The 11,851-nt window shown below is 57.2% G+C and overlaps 2 protein-coding genes across 4 annotated transcripts; one reads left to right on the top strand and one right to left on the bottom strand.

Moving 5' to 3' along the window:
- Positions 1 to 295: 295 nt before the first annotated feature.
- On the bottom strand, positions 296 to 4,378 carry PFN1 (profilin 1). Its single transcript, XM_014728302.3, has 3 exons — positions 2,909 to 4,378; positions 1,271 to 1,463; positions 296 to 648 (listed from the first exon to the last, which is right to left on the bottom strand). Exons 1-3 carry the CDS (start codon positions 3,038 to 3,040, stop codon positions 551 to 553), a joined length of 423 nt encoding a protein of 140 aa, XP_014583788.1. The 5' UTR covers positions 3,041 to 4,378; the 3' UTR covers positions 296 to 550.
- Positions 4,379 to 4,380: 2 nt separating this feature from the next.
- ENO3 (enolase 3) lies at positions 4,381 to 10,899 on the top strand. Of its 3 annotated transcripts, none has more exons than XM_070225690.1 (12): positions 4,381 to 4,584; positions 6,600 to 6,686; positions 6,945 to 7,040; positions 7,190 to 7,248; positions 7,433 to 7,502; positions 7,900 to 8,033; positions 8,965 to 9,187; positions 9,293 to 9,490; positions 9,691 to 9,892; positions 10,326 to 10,434; positions 10,600 to 10,658; positions 10,743 to 10,899. In XM_070225690.1, exons 2-12 carry the CDS (start codon positions 6,602 to 6,604, stop codon positions 10,810 to 10,812), a joined length of 1,305 nt encoding a protein of 434 aa, XP_070081791.1. In that variant the 5' UTR covers positions 4,381 to 4,584; positions 6,600 to 6,601; the 3' UTR covers positions 10,813 to 10,899. The 3 variants fall into 3 exon arrangements, with proteins under 3 accessions (XP_070081791.1, XP_005597080.1, NP_001254531.1); XM_005597023.4 differs by lacking the exon at positions 4,381 to 4,584 and adding an exon at positions 4,752 to 5,357; NM_001267602.1 differs by lacking the exon at positions 4,381 to 4,584 and adding an exon at positions 5,890 to 5,952 and having other exon boundaries at positions 10,743 to 10,894.
- The last annotated feature ends 952 nt before the right edge of the window (positions 10,900 to 11,851 follow it).

The following is an 11,851-nucleotide window of genomic DNA, read 5'->3' as shown; positions in this document are numbered from 1 at the left end:
CCACCCACACATGAGGATGACTCAACTGGCCCTGCCTTTCCCGCAGGCCTGGCCCCATTCTCTGTCTGGATGGCTCTATTCCATTATCCACCAATTCCTCTAGGACACTGCCGACCTAGGGCTGGAAATGCCCCCGTGGAAGGGCTGGGCCAGCTGGCTAGGTAGGCCTGAAGCAGGTGCTTAGTCCTGGAAGTAGTGCCTCAACACTCTTGCTCCTAACCCCAAGCCAGGATAAAGGAGGCAGGTATAGAGAGTGTCCTCCATCCTGACACCCAGGCTAAAACCACACAGCACCTTGTTAGTAGAATCTTTTTTATTCAGAAAAAAAACCCAAAAAACAAAAAAGTTTTCCAACCACACACAGGAGGGGTATGGGTAGGGGGAGGTGTCTGTCCATCCAGCCCCGGCCCCCAGCCCATGTGGTTTTGGCAGCAATAAGGGATGTGGGGTAATGGCCCCAAAAATAAAAATGGTGTATGTGTGTGTATGGGAAGGGAAGGAAAGGGGTGCAAAAGCAGTGGGGAGTGGTGGAGGGAAGGGACAGACGAGGTCAGTACTGGGAACGCCGCAGGTGGGAGGCCATTTCATAACATTTCTTGTTGATCATACCACCGTGGACACCTTCTTTGCCCATCAGCAGGACTAGCGCTAGAGGAAAGAGAAAGAAGGCTAGGACCCAGGTGTCGCAATTCCACCCCCTGCCAGCTGTTCAGCAGCTGTCCAGCCCTGGGGGCTGTAACCCAACCTCATCTCTCCCAACCCCGCCCCCCCACACACAGGCAGGCTGTCAGTCACCCTGAAACAATAGGGCTTTTCAAAAGGGGAAAATCAAGCTTAAAGGCTGGAAAGGAACCCGCTAAAATTTAGGGGTCAAAGGCGTGTAGACTGTTGACTCGTGTTAAGGCTAGAAATGGCTGTAGAGGAGCCTGCCGCCTCCGAGTTTTAACAGAAGGCTCAAAAGATGAGAGCTAAGTGCGGACTTACGACCAACAGTCTACCTCCTCCAAGGAAACAGGGAGTTTCTCGTCCGAAAAGGCTCAAGGCAGGAAGGAACTTAAGAGGTAATACAGTTCAACTTCTTTATATTACAAGATGAGGAACTGAGACAGAACTGGAGGGACTATCCAGAGTCCCAGCATCCAGCAGGCTGGGAGCCAAAGCTGGTCTGGTCCCTTCATACTGAGGAGGAACCACACAGAAAAAGCAGCCAAAAAATTAACAGGAGGAGGTACACTAGGGACCTTGGAGCTAGTAAGATTCAGAAACTCACTCTTGGCAGTCATGGTGACAGTGATGTTGAAGGTGGGGGCTCCGCCGGTGCTCTTGGTACGAAGATCCATGGTAAATTCTCCATCCTGCAGCAGTGAGTCCCGGATCACAGAACATTTCTGGCCCCCAAGTGTCAGCCCATTCACGAAAAAACTTGACCGGTCTTTGCCAACCAGGACACCAACCTCAGCTGGCTGGAAGGGGAACCAAGTTAGTACACCCACCGAGTTACTATACTAAGGTTCCCATTATCTCCAAGGACCCACCTGCCTTCCACTTCCCAGAACTAGAGCCCCCCGGTGGGGAGAGGCATAGGTTATGTGCTTTGTACACAGGACTGTTAGAAGTCAGTGCACAAAAAGATTATGATCCTCAAACCTAGGGAATAGTAATAGGAAGGGACAACATGCTTCCTTTGGAGACTTAGACCTGGTTTAATAGGGAAAGCAAACCCAGGAAATAGAGGGCGAAAAGCCAGTGAGGATAGTGCAGTAACACGGAGTGGGGAGCCTTTGGATGCTCAGAACTCTCCTTCAGGAAAAGCAGAAGCGAAGAGGGGAAGGGAGGGGGCGGGCTAAGCAGGAGAAGCAGCTTTGCCCTTATTTGGTCAAAGGTTCTGCAGGAGTTGTTAGGGGCCCGGACGCCTGGGTCTCCAAGTAACCTAAGAGCTTAGGTCCAGGTTATCTATGCCCCACGATGAGGAATCAGATCCCTGGGGGCTTTCCGGGAAAGTCGGAAAACTTTTGAAGGGGGCCCGGGGCTAGACCCAGCAAGCCAGCTCTCGGGTCTAGATACCCTAGGGAACCTTTCTCCCCTCCCCCTTACACCCCAAATCCCCACATCCGGTCCCCTCCCGCCCGGAAATCCCCTTCCCCCCCTTTTGAACTTCCGCTCCCCCTCCCCACTTCCGGGCAGTGTGGACAGGGGAGGTGGTGATGGGGACAGCAGTAGTCATCCCCTATTCCTTCACTCATACTGTCCTAGAACTTCTCACAAAGTTCCCCTGCTGCAGGCCCCGCCGGATGGCGGGAAGGGAGGGCGAGGGGACTTCCGGGATTGTTCTCACAGGAATGTTGAGTCCAACATGCCGACTTCGGGGGGAGGGGGGGCGTGTGGCGGCCTCGCCCTCTCTAATGGAGTTGGGAGGGGCAGGGAGCCCAGAGGACCGGCATAGGACCCAGGCCACGCGACTGGGGCTCCCACCCGCATAAAGAGAAACAATGGTGGAGGGGGCGCGAGCGGGCGGCCGGAAGTAGAGCTGGGGGTCCACGGGTCCCCAAGTCCCCTCTCAATCACAATCCCTGGTTGAAATTGCAGCGCGTGCCCGCCTCGCCCTGGAGGAGGCGGAAGTGGGCCGCCGCACCGGGCGGCGCGCCCCTCCCCGCCCTGTGCCCCGGATGTAACGCCCCGTCGCAGAAAGCGGGGCGGCGGGCGGGACGGGCACCGCCGCCTGGGGCGTAGGACTTGGGGGGCAACAGAGGGACCCGTTCACGTGCAGCCGCCATTCATGCCGCTTCCTGGGCAAGGACCGGGTCACGGCCATCCGCTGCCCTCCCCAGACCGCGCCCGCCCCCACCCAAGTCCCTCCCTCAGCGTCCGAGCCCGGCCAGTGCCCCAGACCGCGCAGGCCTCGCAGTACCGTGATGTTGACGAAGGTTTTCCCGGGGACGGCGGCCCAGACGGAGGGCGAGTCCTTATAGCCCACGATGGCCGCGTCCTGACAGGTCCCGTCCGCCATGAGGTTGTCGATGTAGGCGTTCCACCCGGCCATGGCGCTGCTGCTGGGGCTGCTCTCGGCGCTGCTGCTGGGGCCGCGGGCTGGGCTCGGGCTGCCTCGGGCTGGCGGGCGGGGGGAGGCGGAGAGCTTGGGGCACGCGCTGCTGTCCGGACCGCGGCTCTGCTAGCTGTGCAGCAGCCCTCGCACCGCCACTTCCTGCTCCTCCCCCCCTCCTCTAGATTTTTATTTGCAAAGGGCGGTAGGGGCGGGGCCTGCTCCCCGCTCCCTCCCTCCCCCCTCTTGCCTGCCCAGATACCGAACTTTGCAAATGCAATTTTAAAAATCCCTCCCCCTATTGCAAAATTTGCAGAGTTCGAGTGAAAGCAATGTCAAAGGCTGGGGGGGGGGGGGGGGGGCAGGGAAAGGTTAGGGTTAGGGCTCGCTCCAGTTCTCATTGAATATAAACTAGTCTTTGGGATAGGGGAAGGGAGTGAGCCGGAGGGAGGAAAGAAAGTGAAAGGAGGAAGAATTAGCAAGCTGCAAATTTAGCAAATTAAAGAGGGTTTGGGGAACTCAGGGTTAAACGGAACGACTCCCCCTTCCCCCACCTCCGCCGAAGGGAAGGAACGGCGGGTGGCGGCGGCGCGTGCGCCCGCGCGTGCGCCGGGGCCGGGTGGGAAGGCGCGTGGGGCGGTTGGGGCCGGCGGCCGGCTTCGCGGGTGCGCGCCGGACGCCTCTGGCCGGACCGATTTGGACCCGCATGCCAAGGAAGGCGGGCCGGGGACGTGTCTCCCGCCGGGCGGAAGGGGCGGGGGCGAGGCGCGCGCGTTACCGCTTCTCCACTCTTGATTTTATTTATTCAAGAAACAAGGGAGCTAGGGGAATTTGACAAAATAGCCTAGCCGTTTACAGAGTTGAAGGCATCCACTGGGGACACTTGTGTCCCCAGCATCTCCCTGGGTGGCACAAGTTGGACTCACTAGAGCCCACTCCCATTCCAGGGGATTATCCCTTGCTGGATCAGTTCCAGCCCCGAGCCCCACAGCGACGTCCCAGCCCCGCCCGTCCCCTGGCCAGCAGTTTGGGTCACTGGCCGTGCCCCTTGGCCCGTCTCTGCAGAGGTCACTGGGCGCGGGCGCCCACGAGGCGAGACGGACGGGACTATTTTTCAAGGCGGAAGAATACTAAGAAGTTTCAAGATTTGCAACTTTTTCAAGAAGGGGAAAGTCCCTTCTACTTTGGACCAGTTGGGGTTTTTTTTCTTCTTCTTTTTCAGTAAAACTTATGCTAAGAACTTGCGTGCGATTAGTTCTCTCGCCTACAACTGGGAAGCGGGTGGGGCAGGACCTCGCGGCGGGCTTAGGTGAATTGGTCTCCCCTGGCCAGCCTGGCCGCCGAGGGGCTGGGCCGCTTCCGGTCCCTCGGGGGAGGGGCGCCTTCGGGGCTGGCAGGGGCGTCGTTTCTGTCTTCCTCCCGAGTCCGGCGTGGTTCCCTGCGGCCACTCCGAGCCCTTTGGGCATCCGATGCCCCCCGAGCCCGTGTTCCTCGACAGCCGGCGTGGCTGAGTCACTGGCCCGCTAGGGCAGGGCCACACTCAGGCACGTGGCAGCGCTCCCCGCCCGCCATCTCCTGACCTCTCACCTGCCGCACCCCCTACTCCCGGGTGGAAAAATCCCGGGAGGGAGCGGCCAGAGATAAGGGGGGAGGGGCGAGATGGGACATGGGGGGAGGGATCCTGGGGTGGGGGCTGACAGGCAGACTCTGCGGGGCCGGGAGGGGCACTAGGGAGAGGGCCGCGGGGGTGAGTCACCGGGCGCGGGCCGCTCCGGCGCCGGCGGGAGGGACCTCCGAGTCGGGGGCGAGGAGCCGAGGCGCCCTGTGACCCTCGCCGGCTGTCCGGCCGGCCCGAGCCTCGGCGTGCCTCCCTCTCCCGGCCGGGGCTGCTGCAGAACTCGGGGCAGCCCCACACTCCCCCCAGGCCCGCCCAGGCGGACACGGTTACCGAAAGCAGAGACCCACCTCCCTGCAATGCTCCGAGCGGACCGCCGGACTGGCCCCGGGCGTTCGGACGCTCACAAAGGGCCACTCCCCTCCTCCCGTCCATTCATTTTTTTCACTCCTGATTCAGCATCATTCATTGATGGGCTAGGACCGCGCCCTGAAGTGCCCGCAGTCGTTAGGGAAAGGGGCTCCTGACTGACAGTCTCCACGCACGGCGATAAGTGCTGTCCTAGCGCTATCAGCAGGGAGCCGCGCCAACTTTGAGGGCCCGTCTAAATTTGGCTCCCTGCTCCCTTCTCCACCCTCTTGCTGGCCTAGAGAGGGTAGGATGGGGTGGAGCCGAGAGAGGCCGCTATGAGGACCCTGAGAGGTGAGACCCTCTCGCCTTCGGAGTCGGGGGTTCAATTTTAGACCTCAGAGCTTGCCCAGAACCCCCAGCCGCCTCCCCTACTCAGGGCAGAGGCAGCTCTGCGCCCGCCAAGTGAGCTGAGCATGTGTGGATGTCAATCCTGCAGCCCCTCTTCCAGGCCCCCTCCCCAGTCCTGCAGTGCTCAGGTTACCCGTGGCCTTTCCTAAAGGGCAGTCGTTCCTCTTTAACCTTTGCAAAAGGGGAATATAATCCTGGGGAGGGGAGAGACCCCCCTAGTCTGAAGTCCCTCCCCTGCTCCTCCCCAGAGGTAGAATTAAAAGTAGGGACTTTACTGGGAGACAGAGAGAAAGGATAGGAGTGATTGGCCTTTGGGAAGGGGGCAGGTGCCCAGGGCCAAAGGCTTCTTTAGGCTGTAGTGGGCACTTGGCTACCAGCCCAGTGTGGAGGGGGAGGATGGAGAGGGAGAGAGGCGGGGCTGGCTGGGGGACAGGGAGGCTCGGGGATAAATGCCCAGCCTGAGAGGGGGTGAACTGACTGTGTCCCAGCTGCCACCAAACTCGGAGCTCACCTCAAACCTCCAGTGAAGACAACCCAGGTCTGATGAATCTTTCATCCCCGGAGGATGGGCCTTGTAAAGGGCGCGGGTGGCGCTGGCTTGGAGCAATTGAGGGAAACGTCGGCTTTTTTTCCTCCTGACACTGGGAGTGCTTGAGAAAGACTGGAGGGGTTGGAGCAAGCAGGATGGGAGTACCCAAAGAGAGGGAAATGAGACTGAAGAGAGGCAGGCAGAGATGGCGACAGAAGAGTAGTCAGAGTTGGAGGCAGGGGAGGAATTTGGGGCCCCTCGAGGATTTGGAGAAGACTGAGGAGCAGGAAAATGAGAACCAGAATAACAGGAGAGGATTTGCGGGCTAGGAAGCCATGGAGAACAGATTGCTTTACCAGAGGGTGCGGGGAGAAGGCATAAGTGCAGCCCTGTGGGAGATGGGGGTTCAGGGAGTAGTGGAATCTGGGGAGTCAGAAAAGAGAGGCCCCTGGAGTCTTAGGATGGGAGGGTGGAATAGGAGCTGTTCTGAGTGGGGGAGGGGGCTCGCCTGCCTCTTTGGTCTGTGACCTTTTTGTGGGATATTTTTAGCTCCAGCACCTGCCTTCTTGGGGTGGGGAAGACTCTTAAAGGGCAAGGGATTTTGGGTTCCTTAAGGGATCAACTGTTCGCACTCACTCACGTCTCCTGTCCTGCAGCCATGGCCATGCAGAAAATCTTTGCCCGGGAAATCCTGGACTCCAGGGGCAACCCCACGGTGGAGGTGGACCTGCACACAGCCAAGGGTAACATAGGCCCGTTGAAATGGTTTGCCTTGGAAGACCCTCAACCCCATCAGGCCTTTGTCTCCCATCTCTGTGCCACAACCTCTCCTTTTTCTGGGATCCCCTTCCCCAGAGTTCTTCCCAGGCCTTCCTCTTCTAACCCGCCTCCCCAGCGAGAAGAAGCAGGAGTGTCTGCCTCCTGCCCTGGGCTCAGAGGATACTTCGGCCCTTAGTGGGTGGATGGGGCTCCCTGTGATCTTCCAATTCCTCCTGCCCCAGGCCGATTCCGAGCAGCTGTGCCCAGTGGAGCTTCCACAGGTATCTATGAAGCTCTGGAACTAAGAGACGGAGACAAATCCCGCTACCTGGGGAAAGGTGAGGAAAGACCGACGCTGGAGGGGCCTGTGTGGGGGGTAGGTTTGAGGACAGGGGCACACAACGTCTGCATGGGGTAGAGGACTGGCATCCACAGGAGGAGACCTGATTGAATCAGAGATCTGAACCCCCACCTCTGGCCTTTCTAGGGGTCCTGAAGGCTGTGGAGCACATCAACAAGACTCTAGGCCCTGCTCTGCTGGAAAAGGCAAGTGGAGGAGCCTGCATCCCCCTCCCCCATGCCCCTGTCGCTTCATCCCAAGCAGCTCATGCCTGGGAGAGGCCAACTATTCCATCTCCCCAGACACCCGCGCTTCCCCTTCCTCTGGCACGTACCCCGGCTCCTAGGAAGCCTGACCTCTGCTCTCCCCTCCTCCAACCTGCCCTTCCAGAAACTAAGTGTTGTGGATCAAGAAAAAGTTGACAAATTTATGATTGAGCTGGATGGGACCGAGAATAAGTGTGAGTGAAGGGCTAGGGATAAGGGAAAGGGTGGGGTGTGGGAGGGGTCGGGAGAGACCACGGGCCGAGGTCTGGTTAGGATTATTTCTGTGTCCCATATTTTGGGGCACACCGTAGCTGGATGGACTTTTATTCATTCCACAGGCATTTCCTGATGCCTGCTCTCTGCCAGGCCTAGGCCGGTCTGTGGATGCAGACGTGAAGCCGACACATTCCCCTCGGGTGGGGGCTCCTGGGGCACATCGGGCTGCTGGGAGAGATCTATTAAGAAACTCTTAATGCCCTGTGGTTTGGAGTTCTGGATTCTTCCTGGGGTGACCAGAGGGAATGTTTGAGGAGATGACCCCAAACCCTAGGGGAACAGCTCTCATCCTTTCTTTGTGCTTGCTTCCCCCAGCCAAGTTTGGGGCCAATGCCATCCTGGGCGTATCCCTGGCTGTGTGTAAGGCTGGAGCAGCTGAGAAGGGAGTCCCGCTCTACCGACACATCGCAGATCTCGCTGGGAACCCGGACCTGGTCCTCCCAGTGCCTGTGAGTGCAGCTGCCCCTGCCAGATCCCACAGTGACAGAGTTGCCCCACCCAGCGAGGATTGCATAAGCAGCCCCTGGAAAGTCCACCTTCCAGACCCAGCTCCAAAGAAGTGGTTTCCTGAAATGGAACCTCTCCTGCTGCGGTCCTGCCCCTCCCTCTTTCCCACAGGCCAAACCTTCCCTTAAGCTTCTCTGCTTCTTTCCCTGATGTAACCAGGTCCCTCACATTCCAGGCCTAGGCTCAATGACTCCCACTTCTCATTCTGCCCTGTACCCCAACCCCCAGATCAGATTGAGAGCTCCTTCATGGCAAGCATCTTGGCATTTCTTTGTATTTTCTTTAATCTTTGTTAAACCAAATTCCCTCTTTATAGAAACCCTTTGAATTTAATCTCAATGATAATGTTATCATTTACTGTTGCTTATGAGGCAGATTGTATGAAAACATGAGCTCTGGAGACAGGCTGCCAGGTTCCAGTCCTGGTTTTACTAGTTTCCTAGTTGTGTGATCTTAGGCAAGTTGATTTAACCTCTCTATGCCTCATTTTCCCCATCTATAAAATGGGGGAATAATAAGAGTGCCTACTTAATAGGGTTGTTTTGAGAATGAAATGAGCTAATAGAATATGTAAAGTGCTTAGCACAGTGCCTGGCCTGTGGTAAGTGCTGTAACAGTGTTAACTGTTACACACCAGGCACATGCTAAGAACTTTCCATTCAGTTTCTCTAGTTTTCAGCATAAGATCCTGCAGATAAGCTGGTGGTATCCCCATTTTATAGAAATGAGGAAAGAGGCTCTGAGGAGTAGAGTTACTCATCCGAGATCACTCAGCTGTTAGTAGGAAGCCAGGATTCCACTTCCACAAATCCCCCTAACCCTTCCTGATCCCTCACCCCCTGGCCCGGGTCTGAATGCCCTCTCCCCGCTCAGGCCTTCAATGTGATCAATGGGGGCTCCCATGCTGGAAACAAGCTGGCCATGCAGGAGTTCATGATTCTGCCCGTGGGAGCCAGCTCCTTCAAGGAAGCCATGCGCATTGGTGCTGAGGTCTACCACCACCTCAAGGGGGTCATCAAGGCCAAGTATGGGAAGGACGCCACCAATGTGGGCGACGAGGGTGGCTTCGCACCCAACATCCTGGAGAACAATGAGGGTCAGTGTCAATGCTAGAAGGGGTAGAGCCCCTGGCTCCCACAGAGAAGGGGCTGCAGAGATAGGGTGCCATGGAGCCTCAGGTCCTCTCTTGCCTCTCTCTCAGCCCTGGAGCTGCTGAAGACGGCCATCCAAGCAGCTGGTTACCCAGACAAGGTGGTGATCGGCATGGATGTGGCAGCATCAGAGTTCTATCGCAACGGGAAGTACGATCTAGACTTCAAGTCACCTGATGACCCCGCACGGCACATCACTGGGGAGAAGCTGGGGGAGCTGTACAAGAACTTCATCAAGAACTATCCTGGTGAGACCCCAGGTGTTCCACTGCTGCTGCCCGAGTTCCTGGCGACTGCCCAACCCACTGACCTCAGTGCCTCCACTGCCACAAATTTGGTCCTTCCAATCCTTAGCCCCATCAAAATCCCACCCAAACTCTTCTGACCTGTCACCCCTCCATGGGGCCCTTCTAACCTTTCACCCAACTCTGCCCCCATCTCCCACCAGTGGTCTCCATCGAGGACCCCTTTGACCAGGATGACTGGGCCACCTGGACCTCGTTCCTCTCGGGGGTCAACATCCAGATCGTGGGGGATGACCTCACAGTTACCAACCCCAAGAGGATTGCCCAGGCCGTTCAGAAGAAGGCCTGCAACTGCCTGTTGCTGAAGGTCAACCAGATTGGCTCGGTGACCGAATCCATCCAGGCGTGAGTGCCTCCTGGCCTGGGGTGCACCATGGCTTCCATCTGTCCAAGCTCTGCCCACTCCAGCTACAGCCTTGCCCACTAACTCCAAGGCTGACTTTCCTCTGGCTCCTGACCCATTCCCTCCCTCCTAACTTCAAGGCTTTGTCTAACCCTTGGCCTGACCCCAAGAGCTTTGCTACTGTGACCCTGCCATGCCCCATCCCCACCCCATGCCATTCCTCTCTCCCAGATTCCACCCTTCTTCCCACCAGCATCTCAGGAGTCCAAATTCAAGATCAAGAATCTACCCCTTCTCTCCTCCTTCCCGAAGAACTTAGTCATTACCCTCCCCGCAAAGTGCCCACTCCTCAAAACAAGGGGAGAGCGCCACCAGCCCTTGGCTTTCCCCCTGAGGAGGTCCCATTAGGCCTTATCAAATGTCCTCTCTACCTAGCTGCAAACTGGCCCAGTCTAATGGCTGGGGGGTGATGGTGAGCCACCGCTCTGGGGAGACTGAGGATACGTTCATCGCCGACCTCGTGGTGGGGCTCTGCACCGGACAGGTACTCATGGCTCCCCTCTGCCAAGCACCTGGCCAAGTTTTCTTGGGGTCCCTGGCCTCCTGCCCCTGAGTTGAATGCCACCACAGGCTGCTCCCTCAGGGCCAGGCCCAGCCCCAGTCTCTCTCCAGCCTGCTGCAAACCTCCGAATCCCTCTTCCCTCCTCAGATCAAGACTGGTGCCCCCTGCCGCTCAGAGCGTCTGGCCAAATACAACCAGCTCATGAGGTACAGTGGTGCAGCGTGCCTGGCGGGGGCAGCCGACGGCTGTTGGGTTGGAAGGGCACAGCTCTGACTTTATCTGCCTTCCAGGATCGAGGAGGCTCTCGGGGACAAAGCTGTCTTTGCTGGACGCAAGTTCCGTAACCCAAAGGCCAAGTGAGAAGCCGGAGGCCCCAGGACCCCACAGGACAGATCTAGGCCTTCAAGCCCTTCTTCCTGAAATAAACAGTGGTGTCAACCAAGACAATGGCATGCTCTTTTGTGGGAGGGAGGAGATGCTGGTCTCTGGACTGGGTAAGACAGGAGGTGGAGAGGTGGGGGCAGGAAGGGGAGAACAGACGTGGGACTTGCTGGGATGAGGAGGCAGTGAGGGACTGGTCAGAGGAAGTTGGACTGGATCTAGAACGACAAAGTTCACATTTTGGAAGGAGGCTGGGGGAGCAGGTGTCATGTGTGAAATGAAGCTGAAGAGGCACTGATGGAACATGGAACCAGCCCCAGAAGGGCAGCAGGGTGGGGGACCAAGGGTCTGACATCACCGTGAGGGGGCAGCTGGATCAGGTCTGCCGCTAAGTTGAAGTGCACGGTCTGCAGAGTGCTCATCCTCATGAAGTCCGAGTGTGCTGCGAGGATGCGGTACCTAGAGCAGCTTCTTCTATGGAACGCTGAGGATCTGGAACTATTCTAAATATCTGGCATATTGACTTGTGTAATCTTTGAAATGGTCCTATCAGGTAGTTACCATAATTATCCCCATTTACACGTGAGGAAACTGAGGCACAAAAAGGTAAAAGACCTTACCTAAGGTAAAAGTAACTGGCAGAGCCAGGTGCCAAGGCTAGGCCATTTGGCTCTAGCAATTGTGCTTTTAAAATACTATTTCTGGGGCCAGCCCCATGGCTGAGTGGTTAAGTTCACGTGCTCTGCTTTGGTGGCCCAGGGTTTCGCCGGTTCAGATCCTGGGCGTGGACATGGCACCACTCATTGCGCCACGCTGAGGCAGTGTCCCACATGCCACAACTGGAAGGACCCACAACTAAAAACACGCGGCTATGTACCAGGGGGCTTTGGGAGAAAAAGGAAAAATAAAATGTCAAAAATAAAAAAAAAATTAAAAGAAAAAGGATCTCGTGTAAAAAAAATACTATTTCTTATAAATCTCTATGAAAGTGCCCATATTTGGCCATCTTTGGCCTACA

Source organism: Equus caballus, chromosome 11, assembly GCF_041296265.1.
Source record: "Equus caballus isolate H_3958 breed thoroughbred chromosome 11, TB-T2T, whole genome shotgun sequence".
NCBI classification, from domain to species: Eukaryota; Metazoa; Chordata; class Mammalia; order Perissodactyla; family Equidae; genus Equus; species Equus caballus.
The sequence above is the reverse complement of the archived record's forward strand: the minus strand, read 5'-3'. Positions and strand labels throughout refer to the sequence as shown.

Bases quoted from the DNA above. Each gene is read 5' to 3' on its own strand.
- PFN1 (XM_014728302.3), bottom strand. From the start codon at position 3,040: ATGGCCGGGTGGAACGCCTACATCGACAACCTCATGGCGGACGGGACC. The intron at 1,464-2,908 runs GTACTGCGAGGC...TTCCCCTTCCAG, and splicing joins AAACCTTCGTCAACATCACG to CCAGCTGAGGTTGGTGTCCT. The intron at 649-1,270 runs GTGAGTTTCTGA...TCTTTCCTCTAG, and splicing joins TGTCACCATGACTGCCAAGA to CGCTAGTCCTGCTGATGGGC.
- ENO3 (XM_005597023.4), top strand. The intron at 6,687-6,944 runs GTAACATAGGCC...CTCCTGCCCCAG, and splicing joins GGACCTGCACACAGCCAAGG to GCCGATTCCGAGCAGCTGTG. The intron at 7,503-7,899 runs GTGAGTGAAGGG...TGCTTCCCCCAG, and splicing joins GGATGGGACCGAGAATAAGT to CCAAGTTTGGGGCCAATGCC.